This window comes from Xiphophorus couchianus, chromosome 5 (assembly GCF_001444195.1).
Source record: "Xiphophorus couchianus chromosome 5, X_couchianus-1.0, whole genome shotgun sequence".
Taxonomy (NCBI): Eukaryota; Metazoa; Chordata; class Actinopteri; order Cyprinodontiformes; family Poeciliidae; genus Xiphophorus; species Xiphophorus couchianus.
The window spans coordinates 15,222,600-15,236,323 of record NC_040232.1 but is presented as its reverse complement, the minus strand read 5'-3'; the positions used below and the strand labels follow the sequence as shown (position 1 = coordinate 15,236,323).

Genomic DNA, 13,724 nt, shown 5'->3' with positions numbered 1-13,724 from the left:
AAGCAATTCTGCTTCCCATTATTCATAATTGTTACCTGCTGGCTAACGCCTAATTAATGAGCTGTAAAAAGGTTTTCATTTCCAAGGTATTACATAAGAACAGTCCCATAATTTCTAAAAGCAATTTCTAATCTCAGAACATTTCATTGACAACCATTTGGGCAATAATATGGAAGTGGAAAGAATATAATTTTACCATCGAGCAGCCTGACTATGAGCTCCTTACAAAAAGTGGGACAGACGAGACAGACTTCAGAAAGATTTAGAACTAGTAGGTAGGTTTTTTTTTTAACTGAAAAAAAAAATCTTTTAAATTCAATAAGTAATTCACTTGTCTAAAGCCTGCGAAATATCCATCCATCCATTCATAGATTACACATTATTGCCCAAATGGACCATTCATGGATGATCCAGTTCAGTCTGTCACAAATTTTGCCAGGACAACATAGGCTGCTCGATGGTAAAGTTATATTTGTTCCATCCATCTACCTAATGTTACTACCAGTTCACAGCTTCTCTGCTTAGCTGTGACATTTTAATGGAAGCACTACTGCTGCCATTAACACTTTACTTTTTATTTAATATAGAAATTACTCTTCGACCTGTGTTGTTTTCATGTCTGCTCTGTCTTTTAAAAGCTTCAGTTGGTTGTGGCAAATGGCTCATGTGAGCTGGTTCTGTTAGAGGTTTCCTAATGCTTTTTTGTAACTGACTATAAAGATATAGTGCGAAATGCGCAGGAAACTGGACAAGCCACGTGTAACAATAATATCTATGGGTGAACATTTGTTTGACAGTCATGTGGGGCTGGGGAAAAATCTAGTAAAGATAATTCACTGAGTGTTTTAGTATTAAGCTTCTCAGGAATCACTTGCTAGAGACAAAATACTATTTTTGTCTGTCAGTCTGCTTTATTATAAAATTGTCTTTCCCAACTCCTATGTGACATGGAGACAAAAGACACAATCCTGTTTTTTTCAGTTTAGGAGGCTTTTATATGAGTTAAATTGTTTAAAAAAAAAAAAAAAAAAGAGCAGGCAACAGGAGTTTGTCAGACAGTGGACTGAATTTCTACTGAAAAAGCACCAAACTTTTAAGAACACTTTTACTACAGCTAATCAAAACAACTTTGGATACTGAAAAGAATATCCTATTCTTTTGAACTAAAGTTTAAATCAGGGTTGACTCAGGGCTTTTGCATATTACTTTATAAAACAAAATTTAAAAAAACATTGAAACTATGTGTAAAAAGAACATTCTAGAAAACTAATTAAGTGATCCGGTAAGTTTCTATTAACGTCATGTTCCGGTTAATGTACCGCAAACATCACAAAAGGACCTCCCTGCAGTGGAATGCAGATTTTCTGAATGCATTTGCGATTTCTTTTCTGCCTTGTCATGTATGAAGTGCTCATTGGTGCTTTAAGAGCAGTCTCGGAGCAAGATAAGATTTGGTTCATTGCACTAAAAGACCCGTTAACCACCTGTGCAGGCAAACTTGAGGTGACATGTTTTGCATGTCTGTGAGACTTGATTTAGGCCTATTCTGAGGAGGAGGAGAAAGCTGAGGGCTTTTTTTTTGTTCCGGATACCTGTCAGTTTTCTAGTTTTTCTGCTCTGCCAGTGACATCAGGAAGGGGTGTACATGCTGGTAACTAAGGACTCTGGGTACAAAATTTAAGAGGACATTGCCAGATTAACAATTAGTTGAACTTATATATTCCATGTGAGCTTTTCTCTGTCCTGAGCCACAGCAGTTTTTAGTCAAATGTGAATCACAGTTTTATATAAGAACAGTTTCAGCACAGACTTATGATCTATAGCTAAGCATCAAGCAAACATTTGCTAGGTTCTTGAGTTTTCAGTCAGTACAATAGGACTCTGAAAGCACAGTGGTTGAACAATAACACAGTTTATCAGTGTCAGGTAACCCTGCTGTCAAAATGTCAAGTTAACAATGCATACTTAATTAAGAAAGAAAACAAATGGCAGTTTTAAAAGGAAGGGGTGGCATTTCTTGAACAGACTCTCCCTCAGTCTGGCATTACTGGAAATTTGCACAGCAGCATGCAGACCGTGAATGAACAAAAGTCAATAACCAATCACCTTCGAGGACTACTGGAGTCGGTGCGCATGCCGAGCACCATGACAAATATGTTACCAGTAAAAGCTGCAATGTGAGAAAATCCTACATGTGTCAAGCCAACGTGACAACACACAGGGAATGTTGTAGAGCAAACACGGTTTCACCCATGGTTTAAAAAAAGTTTGCACTGCTCAGATTTGATTCTTGTGACTAGATCGGAAAGATATTCTTTTGAATTTTACAATTCAAAATATTATAGGATCCACCAGGCACTATTCTAGGTACGTCTCACCAGAATTGAACCCCTTTTATCTTCAGAGCTGTCTTAATTCTTAATCACATAGATTCAACAAGGTATCTGAAACATTTAGATTTTAGTTCATATCATGCAGCCGTAACAAATTTGCTGCTTGCTGTGATGCCATCACATCTCAAAGGTGGAACTGGACTGACATCTGATGACTGTGGAGTCCACTGAAGTACAGTGAACTCATTGTCAAGTTCAAGAAACTAGTTTGAGATAACGTGAACTTTATTAATAATGGGCATTATTCAGCTGAAACTAGCCATCAGAAGATGGGTACACTGGCCACTGTGAGGTGGATATGGTCAGCAATAATACTTAAGTATTTTGTGGTGATGAAATACAACTCAGTTGGAATTAAGGGACCCACACTGTACTAAGAAAATATCCTCCACACCATTTCACGCCAGGGAGCAGCCTCAACGATAAATGCAAAACAAAATCGATCTATGCTTCTTTTATGTTTATGGAAAATTCCAACCTGACCATCTAAATGTTATTGGACACTGGACCGAGTAACAATGGCTTTTTAAGCCACCTTTGACTTTCCATCATCTTAAACAAGTCTGCTTGTCCTCATTTGACCTTTGACACCATCAAGGCATATTTATTTATACGAGCACCTTTCTCCACCAAACCCCAGAAGTTTGGCTGTATGCAAAAACTCCTGTAGATCAGCAGTTCATAATCAGACCAGTTCATTTGATTATGAACTAAAAATCATGCCTCATTCAGTCACTTAAATCCTATTTATTCTCTATTTTGATTCTTGCTTTCAACTTCACCAAATCGTCAAACCATCTGGATATGCAAAAATGCAGTTACTACCATGTGATCGAGTGAGTTATTATTTGAGTTTACAAGTGTATAAATACATACCTCACAAAGAAAGAATCTAGAAAAATACACAGCATCTTGTGAAAAAAATTTATTTTTAGAAACATTATTTAAATCTAATCTACAGAATTCCTATGCAAAAATATTCAAACTGAACAGTTTCAAAAAGATCCATACCAGTAAAACTTTGTCGGATTCTTACTGACCACAACAACTGTGTAAAAGAAAAAAACACAAAAAAGGAGCATCAACAATCACTCATCATTCTAGCGAGGCGGAAACCCCCGATGTGGCCCTCCCCTTCCCCTGAACCCCCCTCTGTCTCCACGGAAATTGGGCCTGTTCCTTTCTCTCCCTCTGTCTCCGCCTCTCCCAGAATTTGGCCCCCCGCGGCCCCCTCTGGGTGCTCCACCTCCACGGTCCGACTTGAGTTTCACAGGTGATTTGGGCCGCAGCCTCTCTATTTCTTCTGTGCAGCCAGATAAATGGGAGTCGGGCATAGGGAAGTGTGAGGCGTAGGTCTCCGGGTTAAAGTTGGTGTTTGTTAATGTGGGACCAACAGTCACCCAGCCTGGAAGCAGAAAGAAAAACAGTAGTTACAAAACCAAGATCAGCTATAAATCAAAAAGAGCAAAAAGAATTTCATCATAAATCCAAATATTTTAAACATTTTTTAACAATAAATGTCTGACTATCCCACCTGGTCTGATGGTTGAGTCTCTTCCAAACAGGTGCAGTCTCCTGCGACCCAAACAAAAATGCTCAATGATGTGGAAGATCTCCACTGGTTTCTCCACATTTCCCATCTCAGGCTCCTCAGTAATAATCAAGTCAATGTCCACATTGGCATGGATGAAGTCGCCATCAGTACTCCTTCGCACAGTTCCCTTTATTCCCATCAAGCAGTGCTCCTGGAATAAGCACATCTTATTCATTAGTGCGTTTTATAGCACAATAACGCATAATATAAAAACCTATATTATGTCCTAATGTCGAACATTTTCAGACACAAAGATAACATTAGGTAAAATTATTTTATCACAATTTATTTTTTAATGAAACCACACAATGAAACAGTAGCAATTGAAAATGTTGCTTTTACTTGGGCAACAGAAAACTACAAACATATGCATTTGTGACGTATTCAGTGGAAATTTGTCCCTCTAATAATACCAATGACTTCCAAACTTGTTCCGTGTCGCATGGCCTGTCTAATCAGCAGTCATCATGTGATACATTCTAGTCCCTTCATTTAGTTTCCTTAAAAACTAGATAAAGTGCAGATGGCTCTGACACAACAAGAAAGTGATAGCAAACTAGTCTGTTTTCCTTCCTGTTCTGTGTAAAAGTTACATTACCAGGAAAAAGAAAGACAGCATGATGCCAGCTAAAATAAGAATATTGACATAAAGGCCTAAATCCTTGATCTGCTCTGCAAGCAGTACACAAAACTGAAAGAAGGAGGGCTACACTTGATGAAAAGGTCACTGCAAAGCAATACTAAGCTGTTGGGCCTGATCCCCTTCATTCTAACATGAAATGTTCCTGTTTTGGTGGGAACAAGTTTTTCCAGAATGGCACTGCCTGAATTCTTTAGACAGTTTCATTTCAAAACTCTGGACTATCCAGATTAAAGTTTTTACATTTGTCAAATAAAATTATATTTGGGCTATTTCCCAACATCTCAGTGCAAACATCTATGGTATTTATGAATGTAGAGTTCAGACTAAAAAGAGGAACTAGAGGTGGAGCAGAAAAAGACTTATGAAGAGAATAACTGATCATTATTTTTTAAAAAGACTAGGCTCTTAAATTGGCAGAAATCAATCTGCCATATTAATCTTGATTGTGTTTGACCATTGACCTGGAAGTCAAGTACTGAAATATCTGATTTCTTTGTTTTTTAGCCTTTTCGTTAATTGCATCACAATTAAGAACTGCCACAATTATTAGTGTAAACAGTTAGTTACACAAGCTATAGTTTTTTAACAGTGTGACAATTAGGGGTTTGAGGAAAAATAATTTTTTTCTTCATGATAAAAATCTGAAATTTTATATAATAGATTACATGAACATACAATATGCAGCATATCCGTTTATTTGGTTCTTATGTGTATGTGTATTGTACCTTAGTCCTCTGAAAAACTGCTTTTGGGTCCAGGGCCTTGGTTTTTCCTGGGTTATTCTTGTTGGTTTTGATCCAGCATATGTCCTCACACCTCCTGAAACCCCACTTTCTTAGGCACTGAAATCAGGTTAAGGAGTTTGTAATAAGAGCATTTGGTAGCTCATATCTGACTTCTTTATTAAAAGGTTTGATAGTAAGGTTTCCTTGGTAGGTTGTAAATCAGTTATGCTTCCAGCAGTACTTAATTAAGTTAAACACCAGAGAGTTGCTTTCATGCCAGGGTGGCCAGTTACTGGGTCATCAAAATAGTTTGAAAGCTATAAAAATAAAATAATAAGGCCTTTATATAAACTTTGAACTTTTCTTTTATCCTTGCTACTTGTTCAAAGTTCAAATAACCTAATTTATCATTTATCTTAGAAAAAACATGCTCAGAAGTCAACCATCAACTCTAAATTTCTCTACTTAAAAAACTTTTAGAACATTTCAACAGATTTAAACACACAACTTAATTCTAAGCCCTTTGGATTTAAAATGAGGAAATGCCTGCAGAGTCAGTACTGAAAGAAATAAAACAAAAATGTTGCATAAACATACCAGGTCAGGTAAAAACCACAATAAAAGATATTTTCATCCCATAGGGCGAGGCTGTGACTCATTGTTACTGATTATCTCAATGGATTAACGTCACAACAGTAGACAACTGTCATCAGGACAAATAAATGTCTTTGTGAGTTGTTTTCCCAAGCATGAAAAAAGATGTCAGTGGTGGCGAACAAATACCAAGCATAGTGCAGGTATGAAAGGCAAAACACGAAAAGCGGCAAAAACCCAAAATCTGTCATGTTACCAAGGTAATGGGACTGGTCTCAGTCATAAGAAATGAAGAAAATAAATTAAAATAATATTTATTTATGCAAACCAGGAAAAAGGAAGAAGTATGTTTTAAAGTATGATGAATTAGCCTGTTACCAACAGCAACTGGTGTCTGAATTAATCACATAAGGCTGTTACCATTCTGCCCAGGTCCAGACCTTCTCCAGAGCCACACCAGAGAAAAACGAAGGAGCGTAAAGCTGATATCTCCTCAATCTCCAATCTCATGATCTGCAACAATCACAATTGGAAAACAATTGAAATAATAAAAATCCCCATAGTAAATATATCATAGAAAAGAGTAAACATTCACTTTTATATAATGCTAAGTCTTGTAATTATAAGCTCTAAAGAGCATTTCACTAGTAATCAAACGGACCATTGCACAGCCTTGTTGTTCTTTGTTGCTGTTGGAGATCTTCATCAGCACAAACCAATCAGTTTCGTTTGCTGTTTTGTTTTACACAGAACAGCCGGCTCATAGTAGTCACATATGATTTTATTACAACCTTTTTTTTTTTTTTTTACGTTTTTTATGATGTTATTTGTGTTTAGAAGTCAGATTTTTCAAACTTCCCATCAAAAGCTCAAGAACACCCCTTGATGTTTAAATATCCCCACATGTGTTACTGAAGCCACCCAAATACAGTATTCTATAGTTCTTTTAAAAGAAATTAAGTTTCTTTTAAAAGAGATGGAAAACTGTTTCCATCACTTTTAAACAAGTGACACACAAACAACCTCCATTTGCCAAATTCAACAGAAAATGAAAGTTGTCAGCATTGTTTACCATTGTTACATCTTGTAATTATATGTTCTCTCTCTTTACAGAAGCTACATCTGGTCTGGCATTCTGTTTAGCTTTGACACTTTTCTGTAGGTAGGCACTGGCTGAAATACTTAATACCAACAAACTTAACATTCTCATTTGCTCTATAGATTTTGGATCACTGCTTCTGTTTTTTTATTTGTTTGCCTTGTCTTCTCAAATTGTGGGAAGTTTGTTCCTGTTAAAGCGGAGTTTTCCTCTCTGCTGTTGCTACATGCATAGTCAGTAAAGGGACTGCTGTAAACACAATGCAAGCGACTGTCCACTGTTGCAAGTCGATAACTCAAAGCAATCTGCTGGGTTTCCTTACACATAAAACTTAACTGCATTGTTTGATAAATAGGATCAATTAGGATGTATGGATGACTGGATTGACATTTTTGGTTTGTTTTTGTAATCCATTTAGGGACATGTTGTGAATTGGGGCTATATAAATAAACTGCACTGAATTGGAAACTTAATAGATCTACGCTGCTTTTTACAAGAGAAATTTATTGCAACGTTGTTGCAAAAAATCTAGTGCCCCTCCAAACTGGGTCAAATGATATTCAGAAATTAATGCACTAGGTGCAGCTAGTAAATAAGAACTAGGGCTGTTGTAAACGAATACTTTAGTAATTGAGTAATCTATCGATTATTCTTACAATTAATCGTAAGAATGATCGTAATGATTATCTTATGATTATTCGTAAGATAAATTAGATACATGTTTTACTTTATCTGATAAAAAAAGATAAAGTAAAACATTGGTAAATCTAACATAACAGCAGTATTACATCGCATATCAACATCAGTCCAATTTTTCAGTCGAGCATCCCTATCAATAACTTTTCTGTAGTTTAGAAAATTTACTTTTAAGAATAATAGCTCACTTTCCAAATTAACTTGAAGAAAAGTTATACAAAAATCTGAAATTATATTCAATTCAATAATAAAGAGGCAGGCTCACAAATACGCTTATAAAAACTGTCTATACTCCAGATGTTCGTTTATGTATTTCTCTTCAGTCAATTTAATAGATGAACTCTCACCTTGCCCAGACATTTATAGCTTTTGTATTCATGTTAGCGACGGGATTTGACACCTTCAGTCGTCACACACAGAAACGCATCTACCAGCTACGTGCCGCCACGATGAGCTCCGCCACCTATTTGTTGACACCAGAATGATATGAAATAAATTTTCGGGTTTGTCCGTAAAGCTACACTTACGTTAATTATCTAATGCTCAGCCGCCTGCAGTGTACAGTCTATCTGCTCACCTGTATAAATACACCTGCCTTGCTCTTCCCCGCTGTTCGCTCTGAACCGCCACTATGCAGCAGCTACGGAAGGAGAAGAGACTACTGTACTCCAGGCATTGTGCCAGTTATTTTAAGGATGCTTATTGGTCCCTTGAAAAACGAGACCCAGACACTATCATCAATCAATAAAATCCTCCCAGGTTGAACTTCAAAACTGGACGTTATGCTGCTGATGATATGCTAGCTTTCATCAACAACTCAGGCGGAAGTGAGAGCACTCCGCAGCGTAAGTAATAACCCGGCCGGAACACGGTGCGCTAAATAATAAAATATAATTTAATGAAGCTTCGAGGCAGATAAATTTCCCTTGAGGAATTTTAATAATTGAGGTACTCGTTTCAGCCCTAATAAGAACCAACAATAACATAAATTATGTACTGACATCATCCCAGGTCCAGAAGCGTTCTGTGTGACTGATGCCTGACTCCCTGTAATATTCCTCCAAGGGAGGCTCAATCAGGATCACATCAAACTCGCTTTTTAATTCCCGCAGGTCAAAGTGCTCCGGATCCGCCTGGAGATACCTTAACACAAATTTATATATTTAATACATATTTGAAACCAGGTTAAGTATCACAACTTATGTAGTTATTTAACTTACATAGGAGGAATGTTGGTGCTGGAGATGTGTTCATCTTTGAGTCTAATTAACTCTCGCAGTTTAGGATACTCTTCAAATCTGTCAGCCAAGCCTTAAACACAGAAGACAGTTTGCACTAGAACACAAGCAAAAATAAAACAAAAAAATAAAAACAGTAAATAATATACTCACCAACATCCCTGATGAAGTTTTGTGGTCTGTGTCCAGTGTCTACAAAGTGCTGACAATAGTCATTGTGGGGGTTCAAACTCTGGGTACCCTGAGAATTTTAGAATGGGAGAAAGTCAGTGAGAAGGAAAGGAAATACATTTGCAAAGTAGGGCAAGAACAAAAAGAATATTATGCGATGTTAACTTCAATGCACATAAAAATACTTAATTGTGCCACAAGGGATAAAAATGCAATAGATTTCATATGAACAAAGGTAAGTTGTCTATCATTGCTAAAGCTTGCCAGTGCTGATTTTCTGAGGCATTGAAGGTTGAAATAAGTGCATACTTGACATTGACAATGAAATACCTCATTTACTGTTAGAATCTATATCTCCAAAAAAACAAAAAATTGGCATGCTCTATAAAAAGCCAGGATGGTTAAATACAGTACCAAGCAAAAATAGTTATTCTAGGGAGTTTAGGTTAAATGCATGGACTAGAAGAACATCGACATGTGACAAGGCGGAGCTGAAATCAAACCCACAACTTCCAAGACAACTACTCTTCCCACTGAGTCACATTTTTACTGCAGATTTTCTGTTGGATTGAAGTCTGAACTTTGACACCTTCCACTGACACTAAGTTAACATGCCCAACAAAACTTGTTCTTCAAGCTGCAAAGTCACAGCTAAAATAAGACTTGTTTATCTCAAGAGCTTCACCGTCTGAAAGACATGAATGATGACCAGTCATGTGCAACCTGCCCGATAGTGACAAAACATAGCTTTTATTTTGGATTTATTTTCTTTAGCTTTTCATGTCAGCCAAATTTAAAGTAGTTCAGACAGATTTCAGAATTTTTTTGTTAAATTCAAAATCCAGACAGAATGCAACGCAGGGGTCAATGCCATGAGTGTTTTCCATAAATCAAAACTGAATACCAAGATTTATGGATGTTTTTTTTGTATGTGATGAAAGAAACTAAATGTAATGATTACAACAGATGACAAAAAACTTGAATTAAACACGCGAGTGGCAGGAGTTAAAGAATATAAACTCTGTAAAAGTGGATTTTAAAAAGGTAAAATATTTTTCATTTTTTTCCGAGGACCTTATATGCCTTGGCAACTCCACTTTCTGTTACTAGAAACGGAGTCACAGCGGCCATACATTTCAGTAAGTCGGAACTTAAAACCACAACTTTCCAAAGGACGAAACTTGATGCAGGACATACCAGTACCACTGACGTCTTAACTAGGAAGTACTGCTGAATTCTGGAGAGATTCCAGCATCATGTGGTTCTGAGTATTTACCAAAATCTTCTTCCTGATACTTTCCTGTAAGGAAGGGTTATGTTGACTAACCCATGACTTACCGCTTAAAAGTTTCTTCTACAGTTATTGGAAATGTATTATGATATAGTTAATGCAGGGCACAAATTCTACCGTCTCAATAAAGTAATCAAACTTTCCAAACATATCCTCTGATGACATTTTGAAAAAGTGTGCAAAAAATATGTTCCAACCTTGAGGAAAGTACTGGAATCCTTATATACTTCCTCATACGGGTTGCTCTCCTCTTCCTGCTGCACTTCTACTTCATCCTAGCACACACAAACACAGCATGTACAAACATACAATTTAGAATGAAAACCTATGCATTTTGTGTAATACAAGCTATTGATATATTTATACAAATGACAATCATTTGTTTAAAAGCAAATGAAAAATCACAATCATTGTGAATTGATGTTTTTGGAGCAACAATTATTAATAGTTGAATACTCTGTTGTTATTATATATGAAAATACAACAAAGAAATTAAGAGAACTGACCTTGAAGACAAAAACAACAACAACAAAAAAACACTAAGAATTTCGAGTAAGAAGCAAAAAGGGGAAAACCCGATTCATTTTCTGTTTTTGTTTTAGTGGGCAGTACTAAGAGTGACGTAACACTGAGGTCACTAAAGGAGTACAGGCAGGCTGAGCCGATACCAGACTGTGACAGAAAATAAATCATGAGTTGTTGGCTGTATCACGTCACAGCCCGTAAAACATTTCATTGAACCCCAAGAAAAAAATATAAAAAACACACACAGATCAGAGATCGGATATGCAAAGGGCATCCTAACATTAAACAATATCCTCTAACTTCACAATCCCATGGAACCATAATTGAATAAGTAATGAAACAATTTTAAGTGAATTGTAAAATGGAATCAAAGTGAGTGTTAGACAATCAGGGATTAACATATAACTTAATCTTCAGCAGAATTCAGGAGATTGTGTTCCCTGTAGGTTTATTTTTTGTAAAAATACAAATTCATTCCTGGAAACTGCTTTAAATTTTTTTTTTTACCTACAGTCACAGGTTGATCACTATTTACTGAAGTTGTGGAGTCACTTTACAAGAAACATGATTCAGAGTGCTGTTTACCTTTTAATTAACTTGTACAAAATGCTTTATACATTTTTTGTATACTCTGTTTCTGATTTATGCCATTATTAAACCTGTTTTTAAAGATAAAGTGGGTACTTCATTAAGTGGCATATATGCATGATAAACATCAAGTCAACACACTCACTTTTTGCTCTTCTACATCTTCCTCTGTGTCCTCTCCTTCTGTCTGTGGCTTTTTTTTAGAAGGAGGGGCTGAACTATCATATGAAGCTCTGTGAAACAAAACAGAGTGTCATGTGAAAAAGAAAAAGTTATAACATCCTCAATGCCTTCACATTCTAAATAAGATGCAACCTTTGACAGTGATCATATTTTTGCTTTGACAGGCTGCATATAATTTTTATTCCTAATCACACCTGCTACAAATTAAACCGTTCCACATTTCAACTGTGTTATGAAAAGATGCAATGCAGGACTACTGCTTCTCAGAAAAAAACTAAATAAAAATCCAACTGTACACATGCAAGTAGCATTAAATGCAAGTGCATGTTTTACGTCTATGGAAAAAAAACAACAATGCATTGCTGCTTAAAAAAAGTGCCTTCCGGACAGGTGATGAAAAGAAACAGCTCTAACCACATTTTGTTCATACCAGCTTTGCACGTACAGAGACAGATTTTTTTCCCAGTCCTTTTCTTTTTTTTCTTCAAGGATAAAACTGTATTTAGTTGTTTACACCTTCCCATCCTTTGTGATCAGAAAAGCCTCCCCACAGTACAAGGTCATCTTTCACTGTGAAAAGGACATGTCAAAGCTAATGTCCAGTAACATTCCTCCACACTTTGCATTTTGCATGTTGGCCAAAAAATAATTAATTATATTCTCATCTGACCAGAGTTCCTTGCATAGTTTTAGACAAATTTCAAAGCAGATGTATTGTGGTTTTCTTTGAACAACAGCTGCCTTGAGTACACAATCAAAAGTTGTCCCGTTGACAAATTCTCCCCAGCTCCCACAGAAGTTATCACAGGTCTGTTGACTATGATAACTCAGGTGGACACCCATGTCTTGACAGATTTACAGACATGTCTCTACTCCTTAATTTTCAGGTGATCTAGGTGGATTATGACAAATCATAAAAATGGGATATAATTTTATATCCCAACTCTGCTTTAAACTGAGCAGCTGGAGTTACAACATGAAAATATGCGAAAATAATATTTAATACTTATGCACAATTCTTGATTCAGATCTTGTCAATTTTAAATTAAACGTCTACACTGATTTTTAAAATCCTATACTGAAAGAAAATAAAGATTTGGAAAACTAGACTTTTGAAATTAATCTTCTTAATCTGATTTTCACTTGTATTTCTTTCCAAATGTATTAGTGGCTGCAGATATTGTCCCTGTCAAGGTGTTTTATCTTACCTGCATATTTCTCTTGTCTCTTCTATCTCTTTGAGCTCATCTTTACTGTGCAGGACAACTCCAATGCGGTCTGCGCTCTCAGCTCCTAACTGTGGGTTGAAAAGAATAACAAACAGTACAACAACACAGCATAATATTATTAACGTATCTTAAGTTATGTCTCCCGTCAGTCAATATCCTGCTTTTTTCGTTGCAGTGTTTTAGTTTACTGTTCGCTAGTCTCGAAAATCAACCCATTGCATTAATTTACACAGAAAGTAAAACTATTCCCCGTTTTCTTCAGACACGGAGTTATGTGAGCACCTGTCCATCCAATTAAGCTTTATCCGTGATAAAGAGTTTATTCATCCAGTATAAGCCTGCAGCTATTGCTGCTAAAGCTAACTGATTGATTGTCACTTGCCTGCTGAGCTAAGAGTTGCCTCCTTAGCTTTTGTCTCTCGCGTATCTCTTGAAGTCGGCTGTTCATTTCTTCATTAATAGCTTAATAGTTTCTTTAAAATTATATAAGGAAAACTCAGTCAAGATGCATTTAAATCTCTGCATACATCTAATAGTAGCAAGTTCCAATCAAAACCTGCTAAGGGAAGATATAGCCGCTAAAATTCACAATAGGTACGCTTGTTATGCACACTGGAACACACGACTTTATCAATGTTGAAATCTCTTCAAGCGCGGCTTTTGAAACTGGGGCTCTTGCCTAAAAGACAAGTCTAACTCTGTGTTCAAGTAAGGAATTCAAGAAAATGAAGTATTATTTGTTCGACTGTTCTGTT

At 36.4% G+C, this 13,724-nt stretch overlaps 1 protein-coding gene across 1 annotated transcript; it reads right to left on the bottom strand.

The window, feature by feature from the left end:
* Positions 1-3,303: 3,303 nt before the first annotated feature.
* Positions 3,304-13,724, bottom strand: mettl14 (methyltransferase 14, N6-adenosine-methyltransferase non-catalytic subunit). The gene is made up of 11 exons (XM_028019175.1): positions 13,352-13,724; positions 12,949-13,037; positions 11,703-11,790; positions 10,642-10,719; positions 9,136-9,223; positions 8,965-9,055; positions 8,746-8,887; positions 6,370-6,462; positions 5,356-5,472; positions 3,928-4,138; positions 3,304-3,798 (listed from the first exon to the last, which is right to left on the bottom strand). The coding sequence occupies exons 1-11, from the start codon at positions 13,415-13,417 to the stop codon at positions 3,494-3,496; spliced, it is 1,368 nt and encodes a 455-aa protein (XP_027874976.1). The 5' UTR covers positions 13,418-13,724; the 3' UTR covers positions 3,304-3,493.

Excerpts from the sequence above, each read along its gene's own strand:
- mettl14 (XM_028019175.1), bottom strand. The coding sequence starts at position 13,417 with ATGAACAGCCGACTTCAAGAGATACGCGAGAGACAAAAGCTAAGGAGG. Across the intron at positions 8,888-8,964 it reads AGCACCAACATTCCTCCTAT|GTATCTCCAGGCGGATCCGG; the intron begins GTAAGTTAAATA and ends ATTTGTGTTAAG. Across the intron at positions 4,139-5,355 it reads CAGTTTTTCAGAGGACTAAG|GAGCACTGCTTGATGGGAAT; the intron begins GTACAATACACA and ends TGCTTATTCCAG.